The sequence below is a fragment of the Heloderma suspectum genome, chromosome 6 (genome assembly GCF_057233095.1).
Source record: "Heloderma suspectum isolate Gila_16-S chromosome 6, 16-S_ref, whole genome shotgun sequence".
NCBI lineage: Eukaryota > Metazoa > Chordata > Lepidosauria > Squamata > Helodermatidae > Heloderma > Heloderma suspectum.
Window position 1 is genome coordinate 56,154,041 of NC_139463.1, and position 13,959 is coordinate 56,167,999.

Consider the following 13,959-nt stretch of genomic DNA (forward strand, 5'->3'; position numbering starts at 1 on the left):
ACAAGCAGACACTCTTGATATGGAAAAGCACACTTAACATATGATCTCACATTTAAGAAGTGGTTTTTGAAAGCATTTCTGGAAATATCAACTTCTGCAAAGCCGTTGCGAACCTCTACTTCGAAAGAAGGCTCGACATTTTCTCTTATTAATATTTTTGTTCCAGATATTACTGTTGGTGGCAGATGCAGTCCCATTTGTTGTACCTACTTCTAAGGCAAAGAGACTAACAGCACAATCCTATGTATGCCTATTCAGATATAAGTCCCACTGATTTCAATGGGACTTACTCCCAGGTAAGTGGGCATAGGCAGCCTAAAAACATTTGAACATTTTAAATGAAAACATTAAAGGACAAGTGAGGCTTCCAACAGTGGCTTCCGCTCCAGCAGTGTGGAGTCCTCCCTCCAGGTTTTCTGCTGAGGATACTTCGCTTTTGTGTGTGGATGGTGCTGTTTTGGCTACATAATGACCGATACTCAGAGAATTAAGTTTCCTAGTAGTATATATGATGAAGGCTCTCTAAAATGAACACTGAAATACTTAAAAGACGTGGAAACTGATTACATTTTTGTGAAATTTAAACCATTTTATTGTGCATAATTTTGCTCTTTAAAACTGTAAGGTTATCATACACTTTCTTGATGGTCACTGCACAAAGGCCAGTCAACCTTTGGCGCAGGAGTGCTACGAAGGAGGCAAATTTTGGCTTCTTTAACACAGCCCAGCATCCTTTCTCACAGAAATAGACTCCTGGGGTCTAAATTCCTACAAGACATCATAGAGGAAGTACTCAAACTTACAGGATTTTAAAAAAAAGGAGACAGATAATTGCACAATTTTTTTTGCATCTGTTCATTCAGACAACACTTTACAAAATAGTTTTGAGGGGGATACTGCTGCAAACGTGTGTGGGATGCACCACCGTAAGGTTTTGATTGGATTAAGGCTTCCATTGTCTTCTTGGCATTTTCTGTTATTGTGGATTTATTTCATTGCATCCTTTCAACACTCTACACACTTAAGTTTTGCTAGGAGTTTACAACTGCAATAACATTTTGATCTTCGCAACTGTCAGGTGCAATTAAAAGGAGCCCTTGACAAGCAACCAACATCATGTTACTGACGTGAGTTGTCTACAGATACCAACAACTGATGCTTTGGAAGTTAGTTTGGAGAAGTTAACTCCTGATGGAATACTAAAGTATTCTATGGAAGTCTCTATCCTGGCAGGTTGACAAATCTAAAAGCAGGGACACTGGGCTTTATATATTCTGTAACGTGTTTGTTCACAGGAGAATTGTTCTTTAGGTAATGTACATTCTCTGCCATTTAAGTTACACTCTAGTAATATTCAGAAATGTCTTTTAACACATTCCAGTCCTGTACTTCCACAATTGTCTCTGAAGAATGTGGAAATGGAGGAATTCCATTACTGGAGATGAAAAAGCCAAAACTAAGACACATTTCTGGGGAAAGAGCAAGCAATTGCTTCACTAGTAACTTCCCCACATCTCCCAGCTCTCATACAACAAATCTTTCTTCCATGATAAGTTTGTCAATGAAAGGGAGGTTAAAAAAAGTCTTTCCTCCTCAAATAATCATGTTTATAAAGATGAAAGAGTCATATTCAGACTCAAATAATAACCCAAAATGCATTGCCATTAATTCTGTGCCAATTAAAATCTGAGGAATGATGTGCCTGGGATGTCGGCAGACCATCAGAACGGTGCTGGCTCTGTGGCAGGAAGGGAAGGGAAGGATCCAACAGTATCAGTCAGTTACACACCCAAGCTTTTGGGGTTAAAATTCATCACTTTCTACTGCATGGAGCTGTGTGTCATCCGCATCTGTCATGCTGCTGGCCTGGGACTCGTCTGTGCCAACTTTAGAGAAAAGAAATACACAAAAAATTGAGTAAGCGTTCTCCAGAATATCTGCATATTTCACAAACAGCAAGGGAGACTATTCTATCACAGACCTTTAACAGTATCTTTGCAGAGGGCTCCAATCCAATGTTACCCGTTTTTTCCTTGCCAACATTTCCTCTCCTTGCAAAGTTCGACGGTACCATACAATTCCCCTCTACGCAGATGTAACCAGCCTGCAGTGATCCTACCTGAGTGAGCTGGCCACAATTCAGGTTCCATATCCTCAGGAGCCTATGTGGTCATGACCTGGACCTGTCCCACCAATAAATCTTCCAGTCAGGGTTGTGATGCTAGCAGCAGCAGCGGCAGCATTGTTCATTTCTTTATTTGTTATTTATTATATTTACATCCCCCACCTTTCCTTCAAGGATGGACTTGCTTCTCCCCTCTATTTATCTTCATAACAACCCTGTGATGTAGGGTTAGGCTGACAGATAGTAACTTATCCAAGATCACCCAGTGAGCTTCATGGCTGAGTAAACATAAAGTAAAGAACCTGGGTATTTGTAATCGTATTCCTAAACTCCATTCTGGACTTCCCGATGCAAAGCTTAATCTCCTAGCCACTATGCTACAATAGGAAAAGAAGGCCAAGCAACAGAAGTTTCTCTTCTACAACTGTTGGTCCTCCTAGATGGTGAGGCTTGGTTACATTTTTGAAGTCAGAGGTCTAGGACTCAAGCCTTTATAGAAGATGTGGAAGCTATTCCAGCCTGGTGATGGTGGAGCTGAGTATTAATTACTCAGAGATGAAAGACAAGCACTATGTGAATGCCTTAGAGGGTGTTCTTTTGATGAGGTCTGAACTCTGACCCCTGACACAAGTTCCGCTGCTGAACCGACATTTGCCGAGCTAATATGCAGCCGTAGCCACGCCGCTTCAGTGGCCAAAAGTCTAAACTTCTGTCACGGTGATATAAAACATCCCAATTACAAATTTGTTTTATACCAGGGATGGGGAATGTGTGGCTCTCCAGAAGTTGTTGGACTGCAGCTGCCATTATCCCTCGCCATTGCCTCTATGGGCTGAGGCATATGGGAGGTGCAATCCAACAGCAGCTGGAGGGCCACACAGTCCCCAGCTCTGTTTTAAACAATGGTGGCAGGGAGAAGGATGGCAGGGCCAGCAGCAGTAAGGGATGGCAGTGAACAGATTATGCCGTCCCACAGAGGACAAATGAAGGTGGTCAGCATGCCTGCCCACTGGCCTTGAAGCTCACGCTTTCTCTTTTAGTTTAGGCCTACAGCTGAAAATGCTCACATATCCTTTGAAAGTATCAACTTCCAATAATGAGAGCTAGCAAGATTAAGAAATGGAAAAATAGCATTTTCAGAATTCTGAGAAAGCCACACAACTATGACAGAACACTGGACTCCATGCTACATGAAACTGCAGCCATGCTGAGTTCTAAACTACAGTTTCAATGCTTTCAAGGTTATCCAAAACAGGAAAACTCTCTATTTACCTCAAGGGAAAACACACACTAAAGAAAGACCAACCTGATTCATATGGGCAACACTCACTGATCTGCTCCTCTTGTGTTACAGGCTCTTCATCGTCAGGTAAGTACCGCTTGTCGATGGCCTCCTTGATCTGGTTGTTGGCTCCTTTGGGATCCAAGTCCATTGCCCAGGAAAAGTTCATCAGTGCAAGATGGGTCTGTCCCAACTTTTTATATACCTAGCAAAATCAACAAAAGCACCAAACCAAATGTCAACTCCTGTGTGTGTGTCATTAAATTTCACTTTTGCAGCACATTTGTTTGCCCCTGTCAGATAGGAATATCCAGAGCTCTATGGAGGTAAAACAGAAGTGCTATTTGTGGGTGGCTTGTCATCTGTACAGGCTAGCAGTGTTCAACCTGTTCGGGGTGGGGTTGCACTCCCGCTAAAGAAACACGTTTGCAGTTTTGGGACACTCCTAGATTTGATGTTACCACCTACAGGTCAAGCGGTCTGTGTGCCACAGAGTGCCGCAGCGTTCTACCATGACACTCCAGCTGTATGCTAACTGTAACCCCTTCTAGATAGAGACAGCTAGCCTCAGTTACCTGTGCTCTAGCAACCTCCAGGTTAGATCACTTGAATGCAGGGGTCTCCAACATGGCGCCTGCAGGTGCTACTGCACCCACAAGGCTAGGCTGAGGTGCCCACAAAGCTATTTCCCCACTCTGAAAATGAATGGCGCATTCCTCCATTCACTTGCACAGACGGAACCCTCCCCTCCATCCAAAAATGGCTGGAAGGAGGAAGAACTCAATCCCACCCACCAAGGACCCTCGGGTCAACAGGGTCCTGGGTGGGGGGGTGACCTTCAAATCACTCAATCGGCTTTAATAGAGATGGAAGAGAGAGAGGAGCCAGAGAGATGGATGGATGGATGGATGGATGGAAGGAAGGAAGGAAGGAAGGAAGGAGGAGCCAGAGAGGGAGGGAGGGAGGGAGGGGAGCCTGTGTGTGTGTGTGTGTGTGTGTGTATGAAAGAGAGAGAGAGAAGCCAGAGTAAGTAACATACAAACAGGGTTCACGTTCAGGCGTGCGTGCACACACGCACGCACACACACACAAAGGGGTGGTGTCACTCCCAACATTTTTGTGATTGGCTCTCCTTCCCCCTACAGCAGCCAGCTAGTGGTGCCCAGGAAACTTTTTCAAAACGCCAAATGTGCCCACAGGCCCAATAAGGTTGGAAATCCCTGTTTTAATGTGTTATACATGGGACTGCCTTTGAAGATGGTTCAGAAACTTCAGTTAGTTCAAAATACAGCTGCAAGATTGCTAACTGGGACCAGGAGTTGGGAACACACCTCATTGGTGTTTCAACAGCTGAACTGGCTTCTGATCTGTTTCTAAGCCCAATTCAAAGTGCTGCTGCTGCTTACCTTTAAAAGCCCTTCATCGCTTCAGACCAGGGTACTTGAAGAATGTCCTCCCTCCAAATGTAGAAGCCAACCCAAACATTGTAATTGCCAGCCCCCCCCCCAGCTCCCCCGCCCCCAGCCTTTCCCTTTGTGCAGTGGTGAGCAAGCAACTCCCTCACCCATCCCTCCTGCCTGGCTTGCTCCAGAGCAGGAAAGGCTGATGGGGAGGCATGCCAGTTTGGCCTGCATGGCCAAGGAGCTCTACTGCCAAAAAGTCTTGCTCCCAACTTTGAAGCTGAGGAGAAGGGCAGAGACTGCTGCACAGGTTCACAGGACTGTGTACCATAGCCCAACAATAATCCCCTTCTTTTCTATGAATCAGGAAATGCAAGGGAACTCTGCTTACAGCTACAATTCAGATGGCAATTCTCAGGCTAGCTGTTACCTTTCCTATCAAGAAGTAAACAAGAGACTCTTTGGGAACAATCTGCTTCAGTTCTTCAAGTTCTTGCAAAGCATACTAAAAAGAAGAAAAGGAATAGAGGTATTTTTATTTATTTACTTACAACATTTGTATACCGCTCCTCATCTAAAGAGATTCTGGAGCAGTGAACAATAAGAGATAAAAGAATAAAAAGAGCAAAACACAATTTTAAAATTATTGTTTTTAAAAACAGAGCGCCAATAAAAACTGTGGCTGGTCAACAACACAGTGTTGGCGTCTGCCTGACCTTCAGAGGCAGGGACCTAGACAGAAAGGGGGCCACCACACTGAAGGCTTGTCTCCAGGTGGATTCCAACTGGGCCATAAGTCCATGCAGAACCACTAGGAGCATGTCCTCAGTGATGACCTCAATAACCGGGCAGGTTGGTAAGGGGCCATATATTTTTGGAGCCATATAATATAAAAATGTATATTAAAGATAATTGATATCTTTAATACAAGAAGATCTGTTTCATTTCCATTCCTGCAATTCTAATTATTCTTTTGACAAATACATTTCCTATGGGTTTTGGTCTATTGGGCACCTAGAAATCTGATACACATAAGAACAGAGGAAACTCATAGGCAATAAACAGAAGAGGAAGAGAGATCCCACCCCCCACCCCTTCCTAAATCAAGGGATGAGCTGTAAAGAAGCTCAAGAAATATAGATGGTCAGCAGGCAGGAGAAGGGAATTAGCACAATTATAACAATATGTTTTAACATGAACAGCTGGACGTTTCAGGCACCTGGTCAGCTGAGCTCCTAAGAATTTAATGCCAGCACTTAGAAGGCAAAAATATTTTTCCAGCCTTAATATATTTGAAGGTAAGAATTAAAAATACCCCAAATGAACATATGCTTTTTATTCAGTATCCCTACACTAGTACTCCCCTTTCCCTCAAACTAGAAGCAATATATTGCCATGAAAACCTACTATAAGCAACATGACACTGAAGAAGAAAGCAAGTTCTCCTTTAGATAAATAAACAGCTTCGATGATGAGACAAGCAAATAAAGAGTATAATCCAGAGCGCTCAGAATCTAAGGCTGCACAGAATCAAAGCACATTTACGAAGGGGTAAATCCCACAGAACTCAGTGGAACATGTTTAGGATTGCTCTAAATGTTTTTTCCAGATGTCATCAATGGATGTGGATAGCATCCAGGCTTTTTGAAAGGAAAAAAACAGCTGCTCTTCCAGAAACTCAGAAGAGCTCGTTCAAGTTCCATAAGTTCCACCACTCACCTTGTACTTCTCATTTGCAAATAATACTGAGGCTCTATGGAATTTGCAGAGGGGGTTCTTGGGATCAATATTAATGGCTTTGTTCAGAGTATCCAAAGCCTTTTCAGATTTCTTCAGGGCATGCTGAACCTGCAAAATAATGGAAGGCATATACAGATGAAAGCAACCAAGCTTACATTTGCCAATGTCCATGTTATAGGCCAGGAACAGAATAAGTGTAATTTACTTACAACTCCAATGTGGCACAACAAGACAGAGCTCTGAGGATTGATGTGAAGTGCCTTCTGGAAATGCATTTCTGCAAGGCTGAATTTCTCCTGTTTATAGTAAATCATTCCCAACCCATACCTAGCAATTTTAAAACAAGACTGTCAGGCACAAACCATCTACATTACTAGCACTTACACTTTCTATCAGCTGAGAGAGCATTAACAAAATTAATTCAGTAGTTGATTTTAAGCAATAAGGATACAATGAAAACTATTTAATAAGTCTGACAATATCTATACAAATATATTAATACCCTTCTCCATCTGGGAGCAAAGCCCTCCTAAGATGATTCCAGCATCAAGTTTTTGTTCGAATACAGTCCCCCCGCAATATGCACACACATCAAGAATGCCTTGTATAAGCCGAAGACACAAGGTGACCCATATGGGCCATGTGAGATACTGATTGCCTGATTCGTACATATGTGCAACAGCATGGCTGCTATGGAGAATTGCTTCAACCTGATAAGGGGTCCATGCTTCGACCCAGAATAGAAGATCTACATCTTATGACAGAATGACTCCTCAGAACATACGTACATCAGCATCCCTCCACAAGTGGGTAGGTAAGGTTAGAGATTTTATAATGCAGTGGCATCTAGGCTGTATTCTGCCATACTCAAGATTGTTTCAAGCAACCACTTTCAAGTTCCCCCAGGAAGGTGCAATAATGATGTTCCATGCACTATCTCTATAATAGCTCTTTGAAGAAGCTTGCCAAAGTGCAACCCTTTTGCATTTCTAAAGCTTGGTAGAGACCTTTTGGTCAGGTATAGATCAAGACTGTTTGAGGATGCTCAGTTTTAATATATACTGTGGTTTTGTTGCCAATTGTTTCTACCATTGTTCTTGTTTTATTGTTCAAGCTGTTTGCTTAATGCTTTGACCCTTCAACATTTAGAAAATACATAAACCTGGGCAGTAGCATGATAAACTCTTCATGTATTCCTGGCAGTAGCATGGAACCCCTTAGTATGCTGTAGATGTTTTCAGAAGCAGCCATGGCACTGCAGATGTGTCAGGTGGACTGAAGTCACAGGTGGAGAAGTTGAAGACAAAAAGAGGGATTTCGAAGGGACTGCAGGTAGATGCTAACTGACACATTTTGGGGGCCCTCCATTCCTTGCCTCCCTCACCTCTGATTTTTATCAATTAGAAATATTTCTTACCAGGCATTATAGTGCCTAGGATTCATTCTAATTGCATTCCTAAAGCAGGCTAATGCTTTTTCAAGTTCCTCTGTCAGCACAAATTCATGCCCTAGGAGAGTGTAGGCATAGGCATAATTTGGATCAACTTGAATAGCTCTCTGGAAGAACTTGATGGCAATGTCATGTTCCCGTTGCAAACTAAAGCAATTTCCTGCAGCACACCATGCCTGGAAGAAAGAAAATGGTAAAAGACACACCAGAGTATTTCCCTTTTTATGAGGAGCTGGTGCAGTAAAGGAGAGTATGCAACAAGTCTGGACCACTTAAGAGCCCAAGACCTTTGTAGACAACAAAAACGTAAAATAATGTCAACCTGTAATTCGTTTTTCCACACCCAAGGGGTGAATCAGAGGCTGAAGTGCATAATCTACCCCCCACCAAACCCACACCAAAATGGCCAAAATGATACCTCTGGTGAATTTTTATCCATATCAGTTAAGTCTTTTGAAAGGACTGAAAGAGCCACATCTTTCTGTAGATGCCATAGTGTTGTTGAGTAGATTTCCATGCCTTCCACTCTGTAGTTTTCAATCCTTCTTACTTCAGAGAATATCCTCTCAGCCTACAAGGGGAATAAATGAGTGGCATTTCAGCAACCTGAGTTTTAAAATGTATTTCTGCATGATCGGTATTGGGCACAATAAGTGCACATGCAGTCCATCCATAGCTTCCCATCAGGGTTTTGTTTCTGTTGCATGGATGTCATTTGTTTTGACCACTCAGACCTTTCATTTTGGAGAAGTGAGATTCATTCCTCTCGAAGGGCATTTGTTGTTTTTCTAGGTGCGCAAGTCTGGCAGACTTCTATTGGCTTCTGTTTGTGACATGAATGCTGAGTAACGACTCTCAACTCCATGTCCATCCATGCCCACTGAACTGCCCGCTTATGGTAGTTGTTATTAAAAAAATATTTGGAGAATATAGCCAGATTTATTACATTCAATGACTTTTATGACATTTTCAGTGACTGCTATAAAGAATTAACACTGTACATTTGCAACCCTTAGTTCATAATGGTAACTCCCACCACTCCTTTTGAACCAAGAAATAGAATACAGACAAAGTAAAGCAATTGCTCCAAATATGTATAGTGGAAAGTGAAGAAACAGAGCAAACAGATATTAAAAGGGGGAAGAACAGGCTCTCCCTGCACCACCCCCCTCCCCCATTACTTACAAGCAGATACAATATAATGCTATTGTTATTTTAAAAGGAAGTTGGCAGAAGCATCGAGCACAGCTGGACTTATCGCACGGGAAGGCCTGCTGGGGGAAGAAGTGGAGCTGCCAGCAACATCCAGTGGTGGAGGTAACAAAAGGGTCATGTTGCCTTTAGTACAACAACAGTGCAACCCTATGCACATCTACTGGGCAGTAAGTGCAATGGAGTTCAATGGGCAAGTGTGTATAGGATTCACTCCACGGGCCACAGTAAAGATTTCTTCCATCCCTTGGGCAATCTGTGGCCAGTCTCAACCAAACAGCACCAGAGAAGAGTTAAGTCTATCCATCCCATATACATGTACACAGTGTACTGCTTTTTCATATCCTCAGCTTGATCAGAACTTTATATTACCTTTTATCCATTCAAGCTACAGACAGAGCAACTGCTGGAGCCCCAGGGCTGACACTTGCCCTGGGGCCCCCTTGCCGGGCACTTACAAGCAGCCATTCTAAGTTTTCCACAATATACTGTAGTGACACTATACTGGGTGCATTGTGGGATATTTGAAATGGTGGCCGCCTGGCAGCTATCAGTGTCAGCTGCCCAGCACTGATCAGGGGAGCACCACTGCTTGGGGGCAGGGTGCAGAGGTGCAGGAGAGGGTTCATGGAGGGCACAATACCATAGATGCCTTCCAGCATGGAGCTGGCCCTGCACATGAGAAGTGGGAGAGTAATCAAACCTGTGTATTTGGGGGGCGATTTTTGTAAAACATTGACACAGTTATGCAGCACAGAATAAAAACCATTCCATGCCATGCTTACCTGCATATATTCTGCAAGCTCAAAGTAAGCTCTTCCAATATGGCACAGTACCCAGCCCGTATTGTAGTGGTGAGAAGGCAAATGACTCAGTATATGAATTGCTTCTTTACAGTTGTAAGAACACAAGGCTAAATACCCTTTCCCCATATCACGAAGAAGGCTCATCAAACCTTCTAGGAGAAAAATGCAATAAATACACAGGAGAACAAAGGAGGTTAAGAAAGTACCTGCCTCAAAACACTGGTGTGCCTTATTGACTACAAAAATGGAACTCCCTCAGGAAGCCAAAAGGAGAATGCAAAACTTTATTAAAAGATAAAATAAATAGAATGCCAGTATGGTCTACTAGTCGATAAAGTACTGACTAGGACTAGGGAGACATCAGTTCAAATCCACACTCTGAGCCAAAATTACACATGACAAGCAAACACCCGCTGGGTTATTCCACGTGTCTGCCAACACTGCAACAAGGGAACAAGGAAAAGCATTCTTGATCACTTCGCTACTATTGTAGAATTTTCTTTCCTACTGAGAGTATTAAGAACTTGAGCATCATCCTAACTGGGGCAGAAAGAAAAGGGGTTTTAAATGCACTGTCTATTTTACCTTGCTTCCAATTTGGATTTTCTATATATTTTCTGCTTTTGCCTTATTCTCCAACCGCAGCCTTTGGGATGGCCCAAACTAAACAACTTTAAATGAATTCTTAGGAACACTTCACACACCTGCTGCTGCTTTCTGTAACGTGAATGCCTGGATTTGCGGTGTTACAGAGGCAATCTTTCCTTCTGAAATGATGGACGAGTCAAGTTTGGTGATTTCCAAACTTTCATTTATGTTTGGCTGTGTGATCCCTCCCTTATTGGTTTTACACTTTGTCTTTCGGTTTGCAATTTTGGGCGGAAACTTCATTTTTAACTTTTTACTATTCTCCTATGAGAGAAGAACAAACATTTTAAACAACTTTTACCCTGCAGCCCAAAACAGCCAGCAAAGCATAATATTCAAAGAAAGAAATTTAGAGGAAGCCTCCAAGGCAAGGGCAGGGAATGTGCAGCCCTTGGCCTGACTTTATGTGGGGTGGCACAGAGACAGAGAGCCTGCTGTGCAGCCCTTCAAAGTTCACCCACGTTTGGCTCGGACCCCACCCACTTTTGGTTCTGGCCCACTTGACTTTTCCTGTGGGTCAACAGCCCTTCAAAGGAAAAAAGGTTGATCCCTGTTCTAAAGACATACCAATGTTACTGGAATTAGAACCACAAAATTGGAAGGGACAAAAATCCAACACTCTATTGTTAAGGAGAACCTTCCAGCTCCCAGTGACTTGCCTGCTCACCACCAATCAATCCACACAATCCACAATGCAGCGTGCAAGAGTTGGAGAGCAGACATCGAGCTAATCTCTCTCTCTGTATCTCAAGCACACAGATAATTAGAAGAGCCTTAGCTGCAATTTAAGTACCATGGCTTTGGACTAGTTTGTACAGTAAATATTATTGAATACAACGTACCAAACACACAAAGATACACTTTCGATTGCAGTATCAACTAGGTGATCAAGGGAATGTATTATGCCCATAATAGGTTTGCTTCCAGCTTCTGTTACCATATCCCTGGGGAAAGCTGCAGTAGAGCTCTTTACGTTCAGTTCTGCATACCAAGCAGTTCTCACCTAGCATGAGCTGTCAGCAAGCACAGAAAGCAGGGTGTAAAGGAGATGGATGGTTCTGGATGATGGCTCAAAAACCATGGGTTTAGGGGTACTGGAAGAAAGCAGACTTGTTTGCAGCAGAGGGGGTACAATCCCATGGGGCACTTCTGCCCCTGCCGATTCCCTCCCGCAAGCGGTGGGTGCCGCCAATTCTGTTGCGCAAGTGGGACCCACCACTTACACAAGGGAGATTTAGCGCTTCTTTGATGAAGCCCTGAAACAAGCATAAGCACTCATTTCTGGAAAGAGGCAGGTCAGCGGAGCTCCCTCATGTGAGCTCCGCCAACCAGCCTCCTTCCAGAAATAAGCGCTTCTGCTCGCTTCGGCTTGCCCTGGAAGTGCTAGATTGATGTTGCACAAACGGTGGGGGCGCTTGTACAACGGAATTGGTGGGGTGGAAGAGAATCAGTGGGGGCGTAAGCACCTCGTTGGATTCTGCCCACTGTTTGCAAGTACGGCTTTACTACATGTTTTCAAGAAGTTTGCTTTTTATTGTTTTTAGATTGTATTGTTGATTTATGGATTTCTTTTAAAATTATTTTAATATGTACTACCTTCAGAGGACTATATAACCCTTAAAGGTGGTATATAAATAAGGAGTGTGTTTGCACATCTGTAAGAAACTGAAGAAGGCAAGCGTTATCTGTAATGCTTCCATTTTAACAATTTATGGAGGGGGAGCCTTTATAGTCTGTTTAGTAGCAAAACTCAACAGGAATCTTGTACCACCTTAAAGATGAGCAAATTTATTATGGCATAAACCTTTGGGACCTAGAGACCATTTGAATGGACTCTACTCCAGTCCCAAAAGCTTGTGCCACAGTAAGTTTGTTTGTACCATGTTAATTACATGTATACATTAAAAATTTCTGCTTCCCATTCTGGCTCTTGTTCATTTCCTTGCAAACGCTACTGGAATACAGAGCTCATTTTCCAGCTGCTATTTGATCAGCAGCAGAATTCCCATTTACCTTTGTTGTAGAGCTGTCACTGGAGAACAGGCGTGAACTTCTTCGAGGCAGCACATTAGGAGGTGCGGCAATGGTTGGGCTCAATACCTGAGGTGTTGTACTGAAGGAAGAGAAAATTCAAAACTGAACACGCTGCTCCTTGTGGAATTTGGGGGCAGGAAGGAGGGAATGCAGTGCCCCTCACCCCCTCTACTTCCCAACTAGAAGTGCAGGGAGACTGATAATAATAGGAGAAGCCTATGAAGGAAAAATGTATACATGGAAACAGGAGGGAAAATTATGACGCAGGCCAAAAGCATAATTTCATACCTTGTCTGTGGGCCTGAACTTTGTGTTTGTGCAACAAGGATTGGTGTTACTTCCCGGCTATTGCCGCTTTGCGAGAAAACAGACTTTGTTCCAGCTTGGCTTATTCTGGTGACAGTCTATATAAAAACATATAACATGGTTACAGGTCTGATACATTATTAGCTATCACAGATATTAGTACTTTCTACTTATAAAGGCAATGGGGGCGGGGGGAAATCTGCTAAACATACTTATAATTATGCAATTAGTTTGTTGTGTTATCCAGAGAGCTGCATGATCAACAGAAAATAGCATTCACATTACTGCATGAGTAACCCACAGACTTTGGCAAATGCCATTAAGTTGCTAGAAGTCGTCCTTCCCTTTTCTCTGCACCACAGGCAAACCCAGCACCACAAAGCTATGTATGACAATCAATTTCTGCATTGCATTCAGTAGATCAAGGCAACTGGGCACAATCCTGCACTCTGATAGTTTCAGTAGGATTTTAGGATGCTTAACTGGTGAATTACATGCCTTATTTCTAAACCAAGAACAGACAAAACAAGCTATTTCCAATTAATCTGCTTTATAAGCAAGACTGTAGTTTGCTAACCAACTTAGGAAACATGTACGCACTTGTGTCCACCATTAAGAGCTAGGAAGGTAGTAAATGAACATACTGATGCTGGTTTCAACTGCCTGTTAACTTCACCAAGTGCATCCACAACAGTCTATGTAATTTAGAGGTACCCATTTATGTACCAGAAGCACTGGACAATAACCAGACAAAGAGGCTTCATCTTTCATGTCAGTTCTACTATTCCAAAAGATAAAATGGAAATTTTGAGGATGGGGAAGGTATTTTATAAATATAAAGAGGAACTTACAGTTTAAACTAGGGATGGGGAACATGTAGCCCTCCAGATGTTGTTGGACTGCAACTGCCAGCAGCTTTAGCCAGCATAGCCAATGCTGGGGGCTGATGGAAGCTG

At 42.9% G+C, this 13,959-nt stretch overlaps 1 protein-coding gene across 4 annotated transcripts in view; it reads right to left on the reverse strand.

The window, feature by feature from the left end:
• Positions 1-565: 565 nt before the first annotated feature.
• CDC27 (cell division cycle 27) overlaps positions 566-13,959 on the reverse strand; it is a 37,201-nt gene continuing 23,807 nt past the window's right edge. The window contains exons 9-19 of one of the 4 annotated variants that reach the window (XM_084804438.1): positions 12,986-13,101; positions 12,677-12,776; positions 10,720-10,927; positions 9,995-10,167; positions 8,416-8,568; positions 7,965-8,173; positions 6,757-6,874; positions 6,527-6,655; positions 5,238-5,312; positions 3,432-3,612; positions 566-1,886 (exon numbers count right to left, since the gene is read on the reverse strand). In XM_084804438.1, the coding sequence (XP_084660564.1) occupies positions 1,804-1,886; positions 3,432-3,612; positions 5,238-5,312; positions 6,527-6,655; positions 6,757-6,874; positions 7,965-8,173; positions 8,416-8,568; positions 9,995-10,167; positions 10,720-10,927; positions 12,677-12,776; positions 12,986-13,101 (1,545 nt within the window). In that variant the 3' untranslated portion in view covers positions 566-1,803. The remainder of the gene's footprint in view (positions 1,887-3,431; positions 3,613-5,237; positions 5,313-6,526; positions 6,656-6,756; positions 6,875-7,964; positions 8,174-8,415; positions 8,569-9,994; positions 10,168-10,719; positions 10,928-12,676; positions 12,777-12,985; positions 13,102-13,959) is intronic. The other 3 variants (XM_084804439.1, XM_084804442.1, XM_084804440.1) reach the window with 3 other exon arrangements.